Source organism: Homalodisca vitripennis, chromosome 2 (genome assembly GCF_021130785.1).
Source record: "Homalodisca vitripennis isolate AUS2020 chromosome 2, UT_GWSS_2.1, whole genome shotgun sequence".
Taxonomy (NCBI): Eukaryota; Metazoa; Arthropoda; class Insecta; order Hemiptera; family Cicadellidae; genus Homalodisca; species Homalodisca vitripennis.
Genome location: NC_060208.1, coordinates 84,370,294 through 84,388,212, shown reverse-complemented (window position 1 = coordinate 84,388,212; position 17,919 = coordinate 84,370,294). Strand labels below are relative to the sequence as shown.

Here is a 17,919-nt window from a genome sequence, read left to right as displayed (position 1 = left end):
ATCGTGGTCGCTCGAGGGATTACTGAATGTTGCCTGTGAATATTCTTGACTATTTAGAAACAAAGTAAAGGGTGATAAAAAATTATAGTCACATTCATCACACAAACACAAACCACGGTCACTCGAGGGGATTACTGAATGTTGCCTGTGAATATTCCTGACTATTTAGAAACAGAGTAAAGGGTGACAAATAAATTTACTCACATTCATCATACAAAACTCAAATCGTGGTCGCTCGAGGGGATTACTAAATGTTTCCTGTGAACATTCCTGACTATTTAGAAACAAAGTAAAGGGTGACAAAAAATTATAGTCACATTCATCACACAAACACAAACCACGGTCACACGAGGGGATTACTGAATGTTGCCTGTGAGTATTCCTGACTATTTAGAAACAAATTAAAGTGTAACAAATAAATATGCTCACATTCATCATACAAAACTCAAATCGTGGTCGCTCGAGGAAATTACTGAATGTTTCCTGTGAGTATTCCTGACTATTTAGAAACAAATTAAAGTGTGACAAATAAATATGCTCACATTCATTACACAAAACTCAAATCGTGGTCGATCGAGGGGATTACTGAATGTTTCCTGTGAATATTCTTGACTATTTAGAAACAAATTAAAGGGTGACAAATAAATTTACTCACATTCATCATACAAAACTCACATCGTGGTCGCTCGAGGGGATTACTGAATGCTTCCTGTGAATATTCTTGACTATTTAGAAACAAAGTAAATGGTGACACATAAATTTACTCACTAAAGGAGTAAAAACGTTCATGTAGAGACAATCTTCATTGTACGGTAAGGCAGGTTGAGGACAAGCAGGCCCGTCTGTCTTGGTGTCCTTGGCCGTGCTCCAGGGTGGCCTGGGTTCGGCGACCTGGATATGAAACAGTATGATGGTATAAGTATATATAGTATTCATTCACAAAATGTGATCATATAACTAATACAAAATATGATAAAGAGTAAGTTTCACGACTACGTTCTTTAGCTCAGAAAGATTGTACCATACTTAGTTTAATTACTCATATCGTGGAATTTCAGTATATATACTACTGACTGATACAGATATTTTTGTTTAATATGCGAATTTCATCGGCGGAAAACGATGGAGAAAACGGGGAAACCCCTCACAGATGATATAAGTTAATATGATTAGTGAACTGAAACCTAAAAAATAACTTTAACAGTGTATTTAATGTAAATACAATATTTCACATGTAATTTTGTAATTAGTCAATAAATTAGAAATTCAGCTATCCTAAAGTCGTTCTCTATTTTCATTACAGATTCAGTCCGTTATCAGTGATTAATTACGATAATCTTATAGTGTAAAATGAGGGGTTCACTTTTGAACATCACCCGGCTTAGAACTAGACTACACAGAGCATGTAAATTCGATCTCCGGAGGTTCTTTTTTTTCTTAGTGACTCGCTTTGCAACTGTTTCGAAAAATATCAACAAAGGTCTTAGAATTCCTAATAAAGAATTACGAATAAAGATTGCCGCTGCATTGAAAACAAAATTATATGAATATGAAGTTTCCTTATTATCAACACTTGTATAGTCTAGTATTATTTAATATTCTTCTGTTCCTTTTTTACTGGCATCCCTCAAAGGTTGGAAAATCATTGTTGATTGCTATTATCTTTCATTTTTGTTCATAGAGTTATAGTTCTAAGTGGTTTTATTTTTCTGAGTTACTCATTTAAGCACTGATTTATTTTGTATAAAAACACGAAGTCCTAAAGATCTAGCCTGGATCAGTTTATCACATTACTTCAGAGTAAAATAATCAATAGCGCGCAAAAATGTCGCGATCAACCTAAAATTCGACTCGCGTACCATCCCGAAATTCGACTCGGGTACCAACCCGAAATTCGACTCGGGTACCACACTCAGCTACGCATACTCCGATAGAGTATTTAAGTATCGCTTCGGTTTAGCTCGCTTACAGTCTTGCAGTGGTGATTGCTGAATTTACCTAGAATATAGTATTTTAATCTACCTTCTTATGTGAATTTTGTACCTTCAACCTAGTGGCTGAAGTATTCAGTATTAGAGGTCTTAGTTAAAAATATTCAATCTGCTTAAATTTCTATGGTCTATACATAAATACCTGAAATCTGGCAGGTATCTGACCATAAGGTATGCCGAGAAAAGCGTCGTAAGAGACGTTAGTGGCAGGGTTGGGGTTGAATCGGAGTCCGACTATGGTTCCTCTCTTGGTCTTAACTGTGACAGTGTCCTGGCTGAAATCAAACACTTTTTAGGTACGAGCAGGCTTGGCTCTAGAAACAAACACATAGAACATATCTGACAAAATGCTGGTTTTTTAGGTAATCTATTGTAAAGTTTTATATATCCAAAAGATATTGTAAGGTTACTTATTCTATCTAAACTAAATTTCCTCCCGTTAATGTCATTGGCTCACCTTTATTAATCGTGGGATTGGAAATCTTTCATTTCTCCTGTCCGTCTGTGTATCTTCCCTCACGATATCTCGAAAACAAACCGAGCAATAGACTTAATATTTTGCATAATGTTTTTTTATATAAGCAACATTGAGTTCGGTTATTATCCATGTCATTCTATGAGATTTACCTGTCGTTAGCAAATATGTTTACATTGGTCTTATGGGTAACCATTATGGCACCCAGAAAATAGCAGAGTAAATAAATTTGTGAGCAAGCTGACCGCAATAATATGGGATTTTACATGTGAGATATCTAGCTTATTCCTACAAATTAAAATAATAGAGTGAGTTCAAGTTTTTGGAATATATACGAGCCAGACTATCGTAGCTGCCCTTAGGAAATCAATTCATAATACACCAAGTAGAGGCTAGGGCAATTCCAAGGTACGTCATAATAACTTGGTAAATAATATATAATAACTATATACCAAGTTAATAAATTATTATTTACAAATATTAAAATTTTGGTAAATATTATCCGTTAGTCAGATTGCTTTCATGAAGCCATTTTTAAATAATTCTTGTATATTGAATATCAGTTACTCTGGCCAAGAAAGGCTTTGAAAGCATCTTAGTAGAACCATAGTCGAGCTTGTTACCTTCTCATACAGTTCAAGTTCTGTAAATGCTAAGCAATTAAAATCATATCCGAGACGCAATGTAAGGTCGCTGGTCTCAAACAGTAAAAAATAGTACACACACATATTTATTGCTAATATTTCATTATCTATATACACACACATATATATATATATATATATATATATATATATAATAATTTAATTTCAATAAACATTGAATCACAAAAAGTACTTGGTCCGCCGGGAGTCGAATCCGGATCTCTCACTTGCCGGGTGAATGAATGTGCTACCATTACACCACAGATTACTTACTTTTTCCGATTCAATTATTTTGTATTTAACCGTGTCTGTCACATATGCGTTTAAATAAGCAAACTAACATATGATCGGAAGTCCAAATACCTGTCAAACGACTTTTATTTACATTAAATTGTATAAATGCCAATAGCCTTATTTAATTTATATAAACATTGAATCACAAAAAGTACTTGCTCCGCCGGGAGTCGAACCCGGATCTCTCACTTGCCGGAGAATGTGCAACATTACACCACAGAGCGCTTACTTTTTCCGATTCAATTATTTTGTATTTGGCCGTATCTGTCACATATGTGTTTAAATAAGCAAACTAACATATGATCGGAAGACCAAATACCTGTCAAACGACTTTTATTTACATTAAATTGTATAAATGCCAATAGCCTTATTTAATTTATATAAACATTGAATCACAAAAAGTACTTGCTCCGACGGGAGTCGAACCCAGATCTCTCACTTGCCGGAGAATGTGCAACATTACACCACAGAGCGCTTACTTTTTCCGATTCAATTATTTTGTATTTGGCCGTATCTGTCACATATGTGTTTAAATAAGCAAACTAACATATGATCGGAAGACCAAATACCTGTCAAACGACTTTTATTTACATTAAATTGTATAAATGCCAATAGCCTTATTTAATTTATATAAACATTGAATCACAAAAAGTACTTGCTCCGCCGGGAGTCGAACCCGGATCTCTCACTTGCCGGAGAATGTGCAACATTACACCACAGAGCGCTTACTTTTTCCGATTCAATTATTTTGTATTTGGCCGTATCTGTCACATATGTGTTTAAATAAGCAAACTAACATATGATCGGAAGACCAAATACCTGTCAAACGACTTTTATTTACATTAAATTGTATAAATGCCAATAGCCTTATTTAATTTATATAAACATTGAATCACAAAAAGTACTTGCTCCGCCGGGAGTCGAACCCGGATCTCTCACTTGCCGGAGAATGTGCAACATTACACCACAGAGCGCTTACTTTTTCCGATTCAATTATTTTGTATTTGGCCGTATCTGTCACATATGTGTTTAAATAAGCAAACTAACATATGATCGGAAGACCAAATACCTGTCAAACGACTTTTATTTACATTAAATTGTATAAATGGCAATAGCCTTATTTAATTTCAATTTAATGTATATACATAATGCTGGACTAGGCTCTTAGCCCTAAGTAAGAGGATATAAGACTATGTATTTGTATGAGGAAACATTTAATAACTATGTATATAAACCATATTGGTGAAAATATGATCTGTGGAGATGTACGAGAAGAATAAGCGGAATATATATAGCTGGAATATCATGATAGTGTGTATTAAGAAAAAGGCGTCGGTCTAAGTGAGATCAGAGAAAAGAATCGAAACATCTCATAAGTTTTACAGACGCCTGATTTGACAGGTAAAACAGAAGGTATGGAGGAGCAGAGGTTCTTCTGGGATAAACTGCAGAGCCAATACCTCGGAGGAATACGCTAAGTTTGGATCTGCGAAATACGGTATTTTAAAATGTACAATCTTATATCTACACTGTCCTATTTAATTAAATTTGTAATATACTAACCTATGAGACGCAGTATAGAACGAAGCCAACACGAGTCCAAAGACTAATGCCCAGGCCATCTCTGTAATGATGTAGACACAAGCGTTATAATTTCAGAAATGAATGTTGCCGAACCTCCTGTGGAAGTGTGAGAAAGTGCTTTAGAACATTTTAACATGTTATTGCTGTTGTAGATAACGTTATCGATGCCACTTGTTTTAGTGGATTTCAGTAAGCCAAATAGGTTGATATTAGTCACTTTAGATAACAAAAAGTGTGACTCCATGCACCAAAATCTGTGACGCATACTATCTAAAACAATATTGATATCCTCTACTTTTTATGCTCGAGAAACTTTATAAGTTATAATTTTTAATATTTTTTCATGCCTTGCTTATGACCACAATAAAATAATAATTTCACGCAACACTGGGCTAGTGATACGATAAAATATAAATAACGTAAGAAATAACGCAAAAATACAATGTGTTATACGAAGAACCGATCGCTGTTATACACTTTGTAACAAATAAAGATGTCAAATGTCCGAAATCCTATGATCCTTTCAAAAGGATATAGTTTTACATCGTATAAAAATAGTTTAATTCTAGTTTCAAAACCCAAATTGCTAATATAAAAACATAAGTTGAGAAATTAATACTGTTCAGTAAAGTAGCACTGATCTAAAATGTACGTTATATCACTTTTATTTATTAATAAACAAGTCATTCATAAACCGTGACAATCCATTTTTCTTGTAATGTTGCTTTATTAGTTTTTAATTTTAAAAATATGTTAATTAATTACGTACAGCATTTGTTCCATAAATTAAACAGATCGTTGTATAATCGATTGTCTGTAAAGAGTACCACGTTGTTTCTTCAGAACTCGTATATATCCAACATCCAAAAACTGTTCAGTTTTAGGGGCCAGAACAAGTCCTTTAGTGATTATTGTTATTCTGCATCTTTCAGACTACTTCCATGGACAACAACAACATCTGACGCAAAGTGATCTGAAATGTCCAATTCAAAACCGACATCCGAAAAGTTTTAAGGACACTACAATTTGCTACCGGAGAGGGCAAAAAAATTTGTAAGGAATTTTTCCTCATATTGTCATTCTCCACTTAGTCCTGACAAGCAGTAGTAAATGTTCTTTTAAACCCATTTCGACATAAATAACTTACCAATTTTTATAAAGGGCTACACACTTTGGTTTCAAGAATTTTTTGCCTACTTTCTCAGATATAAGTAATATACATAATTTTAAAAACACGATGGTACCTATTAGGTGTACGATTATATTATATCTAGATAGAAAAAATAATTAGGTCATATCGAATATATTTATATATGTATGTAATGGCTAGTTACCTAAAATAATCCATATTGATAAATAAATATATAAAAATGCCTTTTAGTTAGAGCGTCTCTCAGTATAAACTGCTTTACAGAGCAACTCCACCCTATTGCTGAACTTTGTTGCAATTAAACGAATCGTTCATATTTTCAGGAAGAAAATGTTGTGTTTCAAATGAACCAGAAAAGATAAGAAAGAAAGACATTTTGGTGCGTCATTCTTGTATTTTCAACCAGTTTGGTCTATTACAACATTGTTAAAAATGTTTTAATAAAGTTAAATCTTAATTTTTAAAACACAGATTTTTAACATACCTGCATTAGTAGTAGTAAATTGTAGGTTCTAGGACAGAATGTTATCTCTCTGCGGGGGGTCCTTATCAGTGATAACCTCTGACCTTTTCCGCATTCCAATGATAAACACGCGCTAGATAACCCGGACCCCAATTAAAAAATCAATTAGATAAGGCTTATCAAAGATAACCTTCGACTTTTTCCGGTTTGGCACGCGCCAGATAACCTTGAGCTCAATTAAAAGCAATTGACCTCAATTAAATAACAATTAGATAAGCCCGCGAGGTCGCTACTATTGTTTACGTTTCGTTATCGGCACGCGCCAGTTCGTATCGCGAATTCTTAACCTCTAGGTCACGGAAGTTGATATTATTGTTTCCTTTCAGCCCACTTTGGCGGAGAAAAACATTAAAATGTCAGAAGAACAAAGAAAAGCTCACAATTTAAGAGTTTTGAGAAATAGGTATCAAATATTCTATGAGAGACTTGAAGGTGAACGAATTCGGAGCTCTTTCGTTTCATCTTCGACTTGGACGTGGGGTGATTCAAAACATTACAAAGCACAGGTTTCACGTCCAACGGACACAAACAACTGCGTAGAAGACTTCTCAAGTTTCAAGTAGCAGCTAACTCTAAGGATGAAGATTTGAGACCGGTTACAACTTTTCATAAACTTATAATTGAGAGTAATAATTTTATAATTTTTGTGTTAATGCCTTAATAAAGTTAGAAGAGCAGAAATAATCAACAGTTCAGAAGGTGATTGGTACAATTCATTAGTAAAATTTCAAATGGCAGAGAAAGAAAAAAGATTGTTGAAGATTTACTAGTAAAACAATTTTATGTATATATATATGTTTAATATAAAATATAACTTTTTACTGAGGTATTAATTTTATTTGTGTTAACGCCCCAATAAAGATAGAAGTGTGAAAGATTCAACAGTTCAGAATATGATTGGTATAATATTCATTATACTAAGCTTTGATATCAATTGACCTGACCTCTGATAAATGTTTTATCTAACAACCAATTTAATTTTAATGGAAGTGGTATTGTTTGATCCACCGCTAACATGCTTACAACTTCTGCTCTCCTGATAATATCACATTTTTATTTGTCCTTTATTTACCCTTGTTTACTACATTTTGTCGACACGTGGCCACCTTAAACCTTTAGAATGATTAAAACTGCAACTTTCTATCAACACGTGTTCGCCTTTAACCTCAAACGTCAGTTCTGGATGGGTATATAGCGTTCTCCTCCTCAGAGAGTTGATCAAGTTCAATTTTCGACTTCTACTCGTTCGCTCCTCACTTCACAAGTAAGTAGTAATCTTTCACTTTATAGTCAGTGTGATAGAAAATGGAAACCTTGCGGTGTTAACACAAGTTTTCTATTACACTTTTAAAATAATAATAAGTACTTAGTTTTATAGAGCAGAGAATGGAAACCTTGCGGTGTTAACGTAAGTTCTCTGTTATTAGTAATTATTTTAGACCAGTGTGATAGAAAATGGAAACCTTGCGGTGTTAACACAAGTTTTCTATTACACTTTTAATTTTTAAAGTTTGAAAATTGTTAGCTCTCGGTACATATATTAAATTTTTTAGAACAGTGTGATAGAAAATGGAAACCTTACAGTATTAACACAAGCTCTCTATCACGTTTTTAAAAATGTTTAGTATCACCTAGTGTAGTGGATCTGAGAACGTAAACCTCACGGTGTGTACTTAAGTTCTCTGCTGTGCAATCCAGAAAGAAATATGAAGTATAAATTATATAAAATCGTAACTTTACTTGAAATAATACGTTGTTTAATTTAGATATTTTTTTTTTCAGTGGAGCAGTTAAAATTAGGGTTCCAACGTCTAACTGAAAATGCATTTCCTCCACAACGGAGTTCAGCTTCAGCTGCAGGCTTTGACTTAAGAAGTGCATATGATTATATAGTACCGAAATTTGAGAGACAATTAGTTAAGACAGATTTAGCAATTAAATTACCAGATAATTGTTATGGTAGAATAGCACCTAGGTCTGGGTTAGCTCTTCATAATTTTATTGATGTTGGAGCAGGTGTAGTTGATAGAGACTATACAGGAAATGTGTGTGTTCTTCTATTTAACCACTCTAATAAAGACTTTGTTATTAAAAAAGGAGATAGAATAGCACAGCTTATTTGTGAAGTAGTATTATATCCAGACTTATATGAGATTGCAAACGTAGGAGAGACTGTGAGGGGATCAAATGGGTTTGGGTCTAGCGGTTTACAGTAACAATCATTTTAAAATCATGTATACTTTATAAAAATATATTATTCTAATCAACATTTTTAAAAGTTTAACAGATGAACTAATTCTATTTTTCTTTTTAATATAGAAAAATGGAGCAAATCGTTGAGCAACCAATGGTGGAATCCGATAACGAATCGCAGATTTCCGAAGCCGTAGACCAGAATACAAAGAAATCTACATCTAAAATTGGAGGTGAATTCATCAGTTTGGTAATATTAATACAAAATTTATATGCAATTGGTTTGAGTTCCTTAGAAATGTGGGAGAAGACGATCTACGGGCTTATGAAATGTGAAATATTAAAAAACAATTTCTATGCAATGGCTTTGGTATTCGATCTAAGTCAACTGATGAATGCTTTTCATACTCATGTTCATACCGACTCAATCGACTTAAGTCAGGAAAAGCTTCCTCTACTGGCTGCACAAATAAGACCATACGAGGAAATAATAGCCATTTTAAAACCATTATTAAGTAAGAAACCTCTAAAAGGAAAAAAATATGCAAGTGAAGTTGTAAATACTGTAATCCATAGCATAAACTTGATTCTTTCAGGCCCTTCTACAGAGGAAGAAGAAAAGATCTCTAATAAGAGAGGAAACTCGAAAACAGCTAAGAAGGAAAAAAATGTTAAAAAGCTTAAAAAATCTAGATTGAGTTCAATCTCTTCATCCTCTTCTTCTTCTAGTTCCTCATCTTCATCGGACTCATCTAGCGAATCTGATGATGATGATGATGATTTCAGTTCGCTTTTTGAAATTGATAGGAGAAGTAATACAACATACATTAGTCAAGAACTACAGTTCTTGAAAAACAGTAAACGACATAAAATTGTTACCCCTGGCGAACAAGGCTCCCACTTAATCAAAATAGAAATTACATCAACTAAAGATTTAAAAAGTTGCAAGAGTCCTAAGGACTTTTGGCAGAAGGTTTCGAAAAAAGGAGTGTTTCTTTTGAATACCGAAAATGAAGATGATAGTTCTGCTTTAGACACACTAAATAAATTATTATGTGTTTATGGTAAAAAATTAAAATCAATAAGCAACATTAAAAAAACGGTTTACAAACCACAACATTTAGGAAAAAGGAAATAAAAGTAGATTATAGCTGAGATTTGGTAACTGATTCCAGAAAACTAGACATGTGTATTTGGGTTTAGAAATAATGTAGTATAATTTAGAATAAGAATTTTAGTTCGAGGTTTTATGACTTACCACAATTTTAGTTAGTTCTATTCAAAAACACTCCTTTTGTCATAGAATAAGAATTTTAGTTTGTTTTAGAGAAGCAGATTAAGTTCGAAGTTGTAACTTTATGTATTGATTTTCTTTTTTTTTTTTTTTTAATAAATATTCCTCACTTTCAGATTTATTTGTTCGTGACCTTCAGTAACCTAGCCTGCTTATATCCTCATCACAAAAATGTCTAAAAGACCTTTGTCAAGCACTTCAAGAGATGAGTCAATTGAAATTGATTTTCACCGTGAAAGTAGCAGAAAAAAGCAACGTCTTGAAGCTTGTCACAGTGGTAACGTTTTTGTAGAACTTAAGAGTGCTTTTAGAGGAATTTTGAAAACTTATTACCTCAAAAACGGATGCGATGAGGTAAAAGACATTGCTTTGTTTTTAGAATCACATAAAGTAAAACTTATAGAATTGGTAAATCAACAGTTAAGTGTTAATGGTGCAGTGAAATTTAATCTTGTGTTTGAATGTACGTATATTAAACCACTTAGTGAAGAAACTCAGGCAAGAGCCTTTAAGACTAAGAATAAAAAGATTTTGTATGACTCTTCAATTGATTCAATAGTTAAAAGAATGTACAGAAAGATTTCTCAAGAAGAAAGCGAGTATCTTGACAAAGGAAGTGGTTGGACACTGTATAAAATAGATGGTATTCTCGTAAGATTTAGTAGGTACAGACCTCTCAGAGGTAGTACGTATATTCCACTACCTCAAATCATTGAAAATAAAAAAGCAGTAATAAATCCAAAAATTTACATGATAATCAGTGTTTTAAGTGGGCCATCATTTCTCGATATGTAAAAGGTTCTCACCGAGAACGTGTAAATAACCGATATCTCAACTTACAGAATAAATTCAATTTTGAAGGAATAAGTTTTCCCACACCACTTAATCAAGTAAAAAAAATTTGAAAAGAATAATCCCAATGTAAGTGTTAATGTTTATAGTTTCAACGAAAGTGAGGATGTTTATCCATTGAAGGTATGTGACAAGGAGCTTAAGGAACATTTCGATCTGCTTCTCTTCACAAACAATATAGGTATAAGTCATTACTGTTATATAACTAATTTTTCTAGATTAGTTAGGTCTCAGATAACTAGTCATGAAACACAAGCTTCTTTCTGTAAGAGATGTTTTAAACACTTTCAGGGATCTAATTCTAAAACACAGTTAAAGAATCATATAAAAGATTGTATTTCACATAAACCTATTAAAGTTATTATGCTTGTTGACAGTGATGATTCGGACGAACCGTTGTTTTTATCTTTTTCTAATTTTCATTACAAATACCCAGTACCTATTGTAGCTTATTGCGATTTTGAATCTATTCTAAAAAAGCCTTTAGCTGAAGAAAAGTTGTCTCAACATGTAACTGTAAAATCTATTCACGAGCCAATGAGCTTTTGTGTGTATTTTGCTTACGATAAAGACAGTCTACCTGATGAAATATTAAATAGCTTACCGAATGAACCATATTTGTATAGAGGACCTAATGCCTCGGCAAAATTTGTAGAATATATAGTAAGCATGGCAAACCTAATTGGTGATTTATTAGATGTAAACAAATCAATGCTACCTCTTACTCAGGAAGAAAAAGAAAGAGTTAAGTCAACCACTCATTGTGAATGCTGCAATTCGGAGTTTACTGAAACTTTTAACCAACCTTGTAAAGATCACTGTCATTTGTCAGGACGTTTTAGATCAGTTTTGTGTTATGCTTGTAACTTAAAGCGACAAAATCAAAAGTTTCTTCCTGTAGTAATTCACGGAAGTTCAAATTACGATAGTCATTTTATAATAAAAAATCTAGGTTGTGATGAAAGAAAAGTTGAAGTAATTCCGAATAGCAAAGAAAAATACATTTCATTTGTTAAGCATACAGAAAGTGGAATTAAATTAAGATTTGTTGATAGCTTTAGATTTATGGGAAGTAGTTTAAGTTCGCTTGTACAAAATTTAAGCTTAGACCAATTTAATCATACAAAGATGTTTTTTAACAACGAAGACTTGCCATTAGTTACTAGAAAGGGTGTTTATCCATATGAGTTTACAGATGCTTGGGAAAAACTTGATTTAACTCAGTTACCAAGCAAGGAATGTTTCTATAACACTATGACTCTAAATGACATCAGTGAATCAGATTATGAACATGCTAAAAAGGTTTGGAATAGTTTTCAATGTAAAACACTAGGTGAATATAGTGATCTTTACCTTAAAACTGATGTATTACTTTTGTGTGATGTATTTCAAAACTTTAGATTAGTATGTCAATCAAACTACGATTTGGATCCTGCTCATTACTTAACCTTACCTAGTCTTACTTTTGATGCTATGTTAAAATTTACAAACGTAAAACTTGAACTTATTGAAGATTATAATCAATATCTTTTCATTGAGAAAGGTATAAGAGGTGGTATTACACAGTGTGTAAAACGCCATGCAAAATCTAATAATAGTTACATGGGTAACGCCTTTGATCCTGGAAAAGACAGTTCATTTTTAATATATATAGATGCAAACAACTTATATGGATACGCAATGTCAAAACCTATACCAAAAGATTCTTTTAAATGGTTAACCAAAAAACAAATTAAGACATTTGATGTTTTGTCTGTACCTGATAATGGGGATGTTGGTTACATAATTGAGTGTGATGTAAAATATCCTCATCGTTTACATGACAAACACAATGACTTACCGTTCTTGTCAGAAAACAAATGTCCTCCAGGATCAAAGCAAATCAAACTCCTAACTACTTTAGAACACAAAAAGAAATACGTTTTGTCACTATTTAGTTTTAAAGCAAGCTTTGAATCATGGATTAAAACTAAAGAAAATCCGTAGAGTATTGAAATTTAATCAAAGCACTTGGTTGAAACCTTATATAGATTTCAATACTAAAAAACGAAAAGAAGCAAACAATAGCTTTGAGAAAGAATTTTATAAGCTTCTTAACAATGCTATGTTTGGAAAAACAATTGAAAATATAAGAAAACGTACTAATCTTGAACTGGTAACTGATTCCAGAAAAGTAGAAAAACTTGTTTCTAAACCTGGGTTCAAGAACAGAATTGTCTATGGTGAGAATATTTCAGCCATTGAAATGGTAAAGGATAAATTGTATTTTAATAAACCAATCTATATAGGTTTTACTGTTCTTGAATTATCTAAATTGCATATGTATGATTTTCACTATAATGTAGTTAAACCTTTTTATTCCAATAAGATTGTTAACGTACTTTATTTAGATACAGATTCCTTTTTTTATGAAATATTCACTCCTGATGTGTATGAGGATTTCCTCAACCCAAAACTTAAAGTGCTTTCTTGATTTGTCCGACTACCCTAAAGATCATAAATGTTATGACGAGACAAACAAGAAAACTCTAGGAAAATTCAAAGATGAATGTGTAAGTATTCCTATTTTAGAATTTATAGGTTTGAAACCTAAATTGTACACATATACAACTATGAATAATGAATATCTTACAACAAGTCAGGGTCATAGATTGAAAAAAGCCAAAGGTATAACAAAATCAGTTGTAGATAAAAAAATTCACTTTAATGATTTCCTGAACTGTTTGAATAATAAAGTCAATTTAAGATGTGATGTAACATTATTTCAATCAAAAAAACATAATATCAAAACATTATCAGTAAACAAATTGGCATTAAATTATGATGATGACAAAAGGAGTGTTTGTGAAGATGGTATCAATACAATGGCTTATGGACATTACCAACTAAAATGATGTTAACAATATACATTCACCTGTTGTTATGTAAATATTGTAAATAAAACTGATTGTATACTAATAATTATGTGTTGTTATTTTTTTCCTATTCTAATTTAAGAGTACCAAGGAAATTAAAGAGACAAAACATTTTAAATAACATTTTGTTTATTATATTTGATTTTTGAATTACATAATTTTCTTTACAATTCCAGACAATGGTAAATATTGAACCAAAGCATCATGAATTATCAAACAATATGCAGCTGTATTAGCAGGTACTTCAGCAGAAGTTTGAATTTCTAGACGTATATCAAGTGATCCAGTCTTTAGTGTTTCTAATTGTTTAGAACAGTCTATAACAAATAAAGGAGTTTTAGCTAAAAATGTTTTTTTATCGAGACAAGGTTGATCATCACATCCTGAATAATAAGAAGATTGAAATCTTGTATACAAGTCATACATTAGTGATTTATTCCCATTCAAGTTATCATATGGATAGTATTTGCTGTTGAGGTACAATTTAACATTTTCCAAACTACAAAAATCAAAATGAGATGCATTTTTAGCAGCATTGTCTTTACGATTTGTTTGAAAACCTAGTATGACGTAGCGTGGCTTTTCCATAACTGAACTAGTTTTAACTGTCCATGTTTGAAACTGCGAGGCTGGTAAAGATGGATATTCGTTTAACTGCCATCTTCTAAAAGGAATAGAAATTGGTTTATTGAAGCATGTTTATTGAAGTATTTTAAATTTACAATGTCATACTCCTCAACCGGTTCACTAGCACTGCATATAACTTTATTTTTCGCATCAAACTTTCCATTTTCAATCCTTAAACAGTCTTCGATGGAATCTTTTAAATATTGCACGTTAACTACATCTTGTAAATTTGAAGGTTTTCCAACATTTGATATTTTTAGATTTTCTGCATTAAACAAACTCCCATCTTTGGTCCTTAACAGACTATTGTTTTTGATGTAGTTTAAATTTACAGCATCGTTCTTCTCGGTAGGTTCTCTGACATTACACAGTTTCTTATTTTGCATATCATAATTGCCTTCGATAGTAAGTTCGAACCCTTCTCCTTTTGGACCTCTAAGAACCTTAGTCGATCGTGAATGGTGACCAAATTTATCAACACTCATGATACATGTATATCATGTGAGGAATAGAAATAAAATGAACAATATTCAACTTGATAACAATATTTATTTATTTATTCACTACAACGTTTTTTGACAATACAGGTTCTAATTCAAGTAGTTCTTCAATGATTGAGTTGATTTCATTTGAATGACCTGTGTTCCCCGCTTGTTGAGATGCTAATAATAACCTCAATCGATCTACAAGTTCATTTGGATCGTCAAAATAGATATAATTAATTAGGTGCGGTGTTTGTTAAATTAATACCGCTCCCGGTAGCTTCTTTATTTAACAAATCAGAATATGTTGACATGTGATGGTCTTCAAGTGTTGGTACTCGATTAATCAGAGGAGCAATTATATTTTTATATTTACTTCCTCTGTTAGATCTAATTTTTCCTGTTGCTGAATAATTCACTCTATAAACGTTAGTTTCTCTCAAAATGTCAGCATATGCATTTAAATCCTCTTCAGTATAAATATAATCGTTTGGAATGTTCATAACTATTAATTCATAAAGACCGGGTGTACCTTTATATCTTTTTCCATCTATTAAAATATCATCAACATGAATATCTATTCGTTTGTCTCCTATCATCCAAGAATCACCATCGATTCGAATACCATAATTATGGTCTAGAGTTTTACCTCCTTGTATAAGTTTTAGAAAATAATCTCTAGCAATTTTCCCCTTAAACTCACGTTCTACAAATTCCTTTGCAAGTTTTTTTCCTTGGGGTGTTTTTAATAATTCCTGTCCACTTGTTGACTCGTATACCATTTCCTCGTCAAACTGCTTTGGCGGCGGTGGTGTATTCATTTCAATATCGTTATTATCATTTGTTAATTCAGTTTCCATATAAGAATCATGACTTGCTAATCGTTTTGCAGTAGGAAGCTCTTCACTATTACCATCATCATATTCATAATCACTCTCATAATCAGGTTGAGTTGGAAGATTTAGGCGAGGCTTTCTCTTAACTCCTTGAGGATGTTGAGGTAAGTAACGTTTCGCAGGTGTTTCTTCATGGTCTTCTAAACTTTTCCTCTTAAGTTCTTTCTTAACTTCTTGCTGCTGTTGTTGAAGCTGTTCACCCTCCTCAACTAGTTTTTGTAACGGTTCTGATATTGGTTTTAATTTGTTTTTTCCACATATCTTCAGTTTCTATAAGGTCACGTTTAAGTGTTCTATGTTTTCGTTTTATATTTTTTCGGAGTTCTGTAATTTCTTTGATAATATCTTCTTTTGTTTTGTTAATTTTTTCATTCTCAATTGGTTCACATTGATCGTCCTCTGTTGCTTCACTCTTCATCTTTACTCCTTGATCGTCAAACATCGACTGAAGGAGTAAATGAGATGCAAAACGATTTGTAACCTCTCCCTTTATAGTGTTACAAACGTATCAAATCCTGATCGATAACGTCCTTTATTAACTTGACTTTCTCTATCGATAACAATAAATTTATTGTTTCCTTGATCCCATACCCTAAAGCAAATAGTTCTAAATGTATCGAAACTCATGTCAGGGTTTACATGATCATGGTAGATATGTTGCAAGTTACGATCATCTTGTTTGAAAACAACTATAAAATTAGCATTATCACGTACCAACTGTTTTGGAATGTAACTGTACGTTTGACAAATATAAAACGTATCAACATCATTATGTCTTCCCATGGAGAAGTAATTTTTTATATTAGTTTGTTTACCACAAGCTACATCATCAAAAATCATTATGGAATTCGGTTTCACTTCACTTGGGTGTGGGACTTCATCGTTGTCTGAAAACGAAAAGTATCCAATCTCAGGAAGTTTTTTTAACACACATTTCAAAAACTCATACTTTGATTGATACAATGATTTCGAGAATATATAAATATTCTCAAAAAACAGACCTTGCGGAGAAAATAATAAATTTAACATTAAGTTCGTTTTTCCGCAGTTGGAAGGACCGCAAATTATACATCTTATAGAATTAGGTAATAATTTACCATGATGTTTTTTGTATTCTGAATTCTTCTCCTTTATTATCATATCTAAATTTATAACAGAAAAATTATTTTTTTGTTTTTCAAACTTCATTATAGAAGATCTACTTTATTAATCCAACTGTCATGTGATTTATCAAATCCTAACCAACGCACTAAAACTTTATCACCTTTTTTCCTAACAATCTTTTCTACTAAATACGTGTCTTTGTAATTGGTTTTGCTTAGTTCCTCTTGATAGAATCCTCCTTTAATGACATTTCCTTTATCATCTCTTAATATATATGTAATAGGTTTCGTTAACTGTACTTTATATACAGTATATATTTCATTGCTCCATTGAGGAAAATAACCTTTAGTAAACACTTTAGATTTTTTGCTTACTCTAACTGGATCACCAACTTTGAATTTTTGTTTTAACTGAGGAGTTTTACGGGTTTTAACAATCCTTAATAAAATATCTCTCTCATTTAGATTTGATACATCAACCGGTTTGACTCCTATAGTTCTGTGAACAGTATTGTTATATACGTTTACAAGCTTTGGTAATAAACCGAGCCAGCGGTAACTACCTTGTTCACTAAACGCTCTCCACATTTTACTTTTCAGTGTGCGGTTAAACCTTTCAACGATTACAGCTTTTTTATCTGAGAATGTATGATAATGATTTATGTTATACCTATTTAGTAACGATTTAACTCTAGAATTGAACCATTCAGTTCCTTGGTCAGTCTGAAAATGTTTCATAGGATATTTTAATAATATTGGTTTTAGAGCTTTCTCAATTTCAATTCCCATTTTAGACTTCAACGGTATAGCAATCGCAAATTTACTGAAACAATTAATGATTGTCATTATATATTTAAAACCCTTATTTTGTTTTTGAAATGGAATCATTTCCACCA

At 32.3% G+C, this 17,919-nt stretch overlaps 1 protein-coding gene across 1 annotated transcript; it reads right to left on the bottom strand.

Annotated features, from left to right (window-relative positions):
• Positions 1-714: 714 nt before the first annotated feature.
• On the bottom strand, positions 715-5,095 carry LOC124356290 (liver carboxylesterase 1F-like). Its single transcript, XM_046807473.1, has 3 exons — positions 4,968-5,095; positions 2,134-2,266; positions 715-891 (listed from the first exon to the last, which is right to left on the bottom strand). The coding sequence occupies exons 1-3, from the start codon at positions 5,024-5,026 to the stop codon at positions 730-732; spliced, it is 354 nt and encodes a 117-aa protein (XP_046663429.1). The 5' UTR covers positions 5,027-5,095; the 3' UTR covers positions 715-729.
• Positions 5,096-17,919: the final 12,824 nt, after the last annotated feature.

Coding starts and splice junctions, on each gene's coding strand:
- LOC124356290 (XM_046807473.1), bottom strand. CDS start 5,026: ATGGCCTGGGCATTAGTCTTTGGACTCGTGTTGGCTTCGTTCTATACT. Junction 2,267..4,967: donor TTCTATACTGCGTCTCATAG/GTTAGTATATTA, acceptor GTTTGATTTCAG/CCAGGACACTGTCACAGTTA. Junction 892..2,133: donor AGATACCTGCCAGATTTCAG/GTATTTATGTAT, acceptor TTTCATATCCAG/GTCGCCGAACCCAGGCCACC.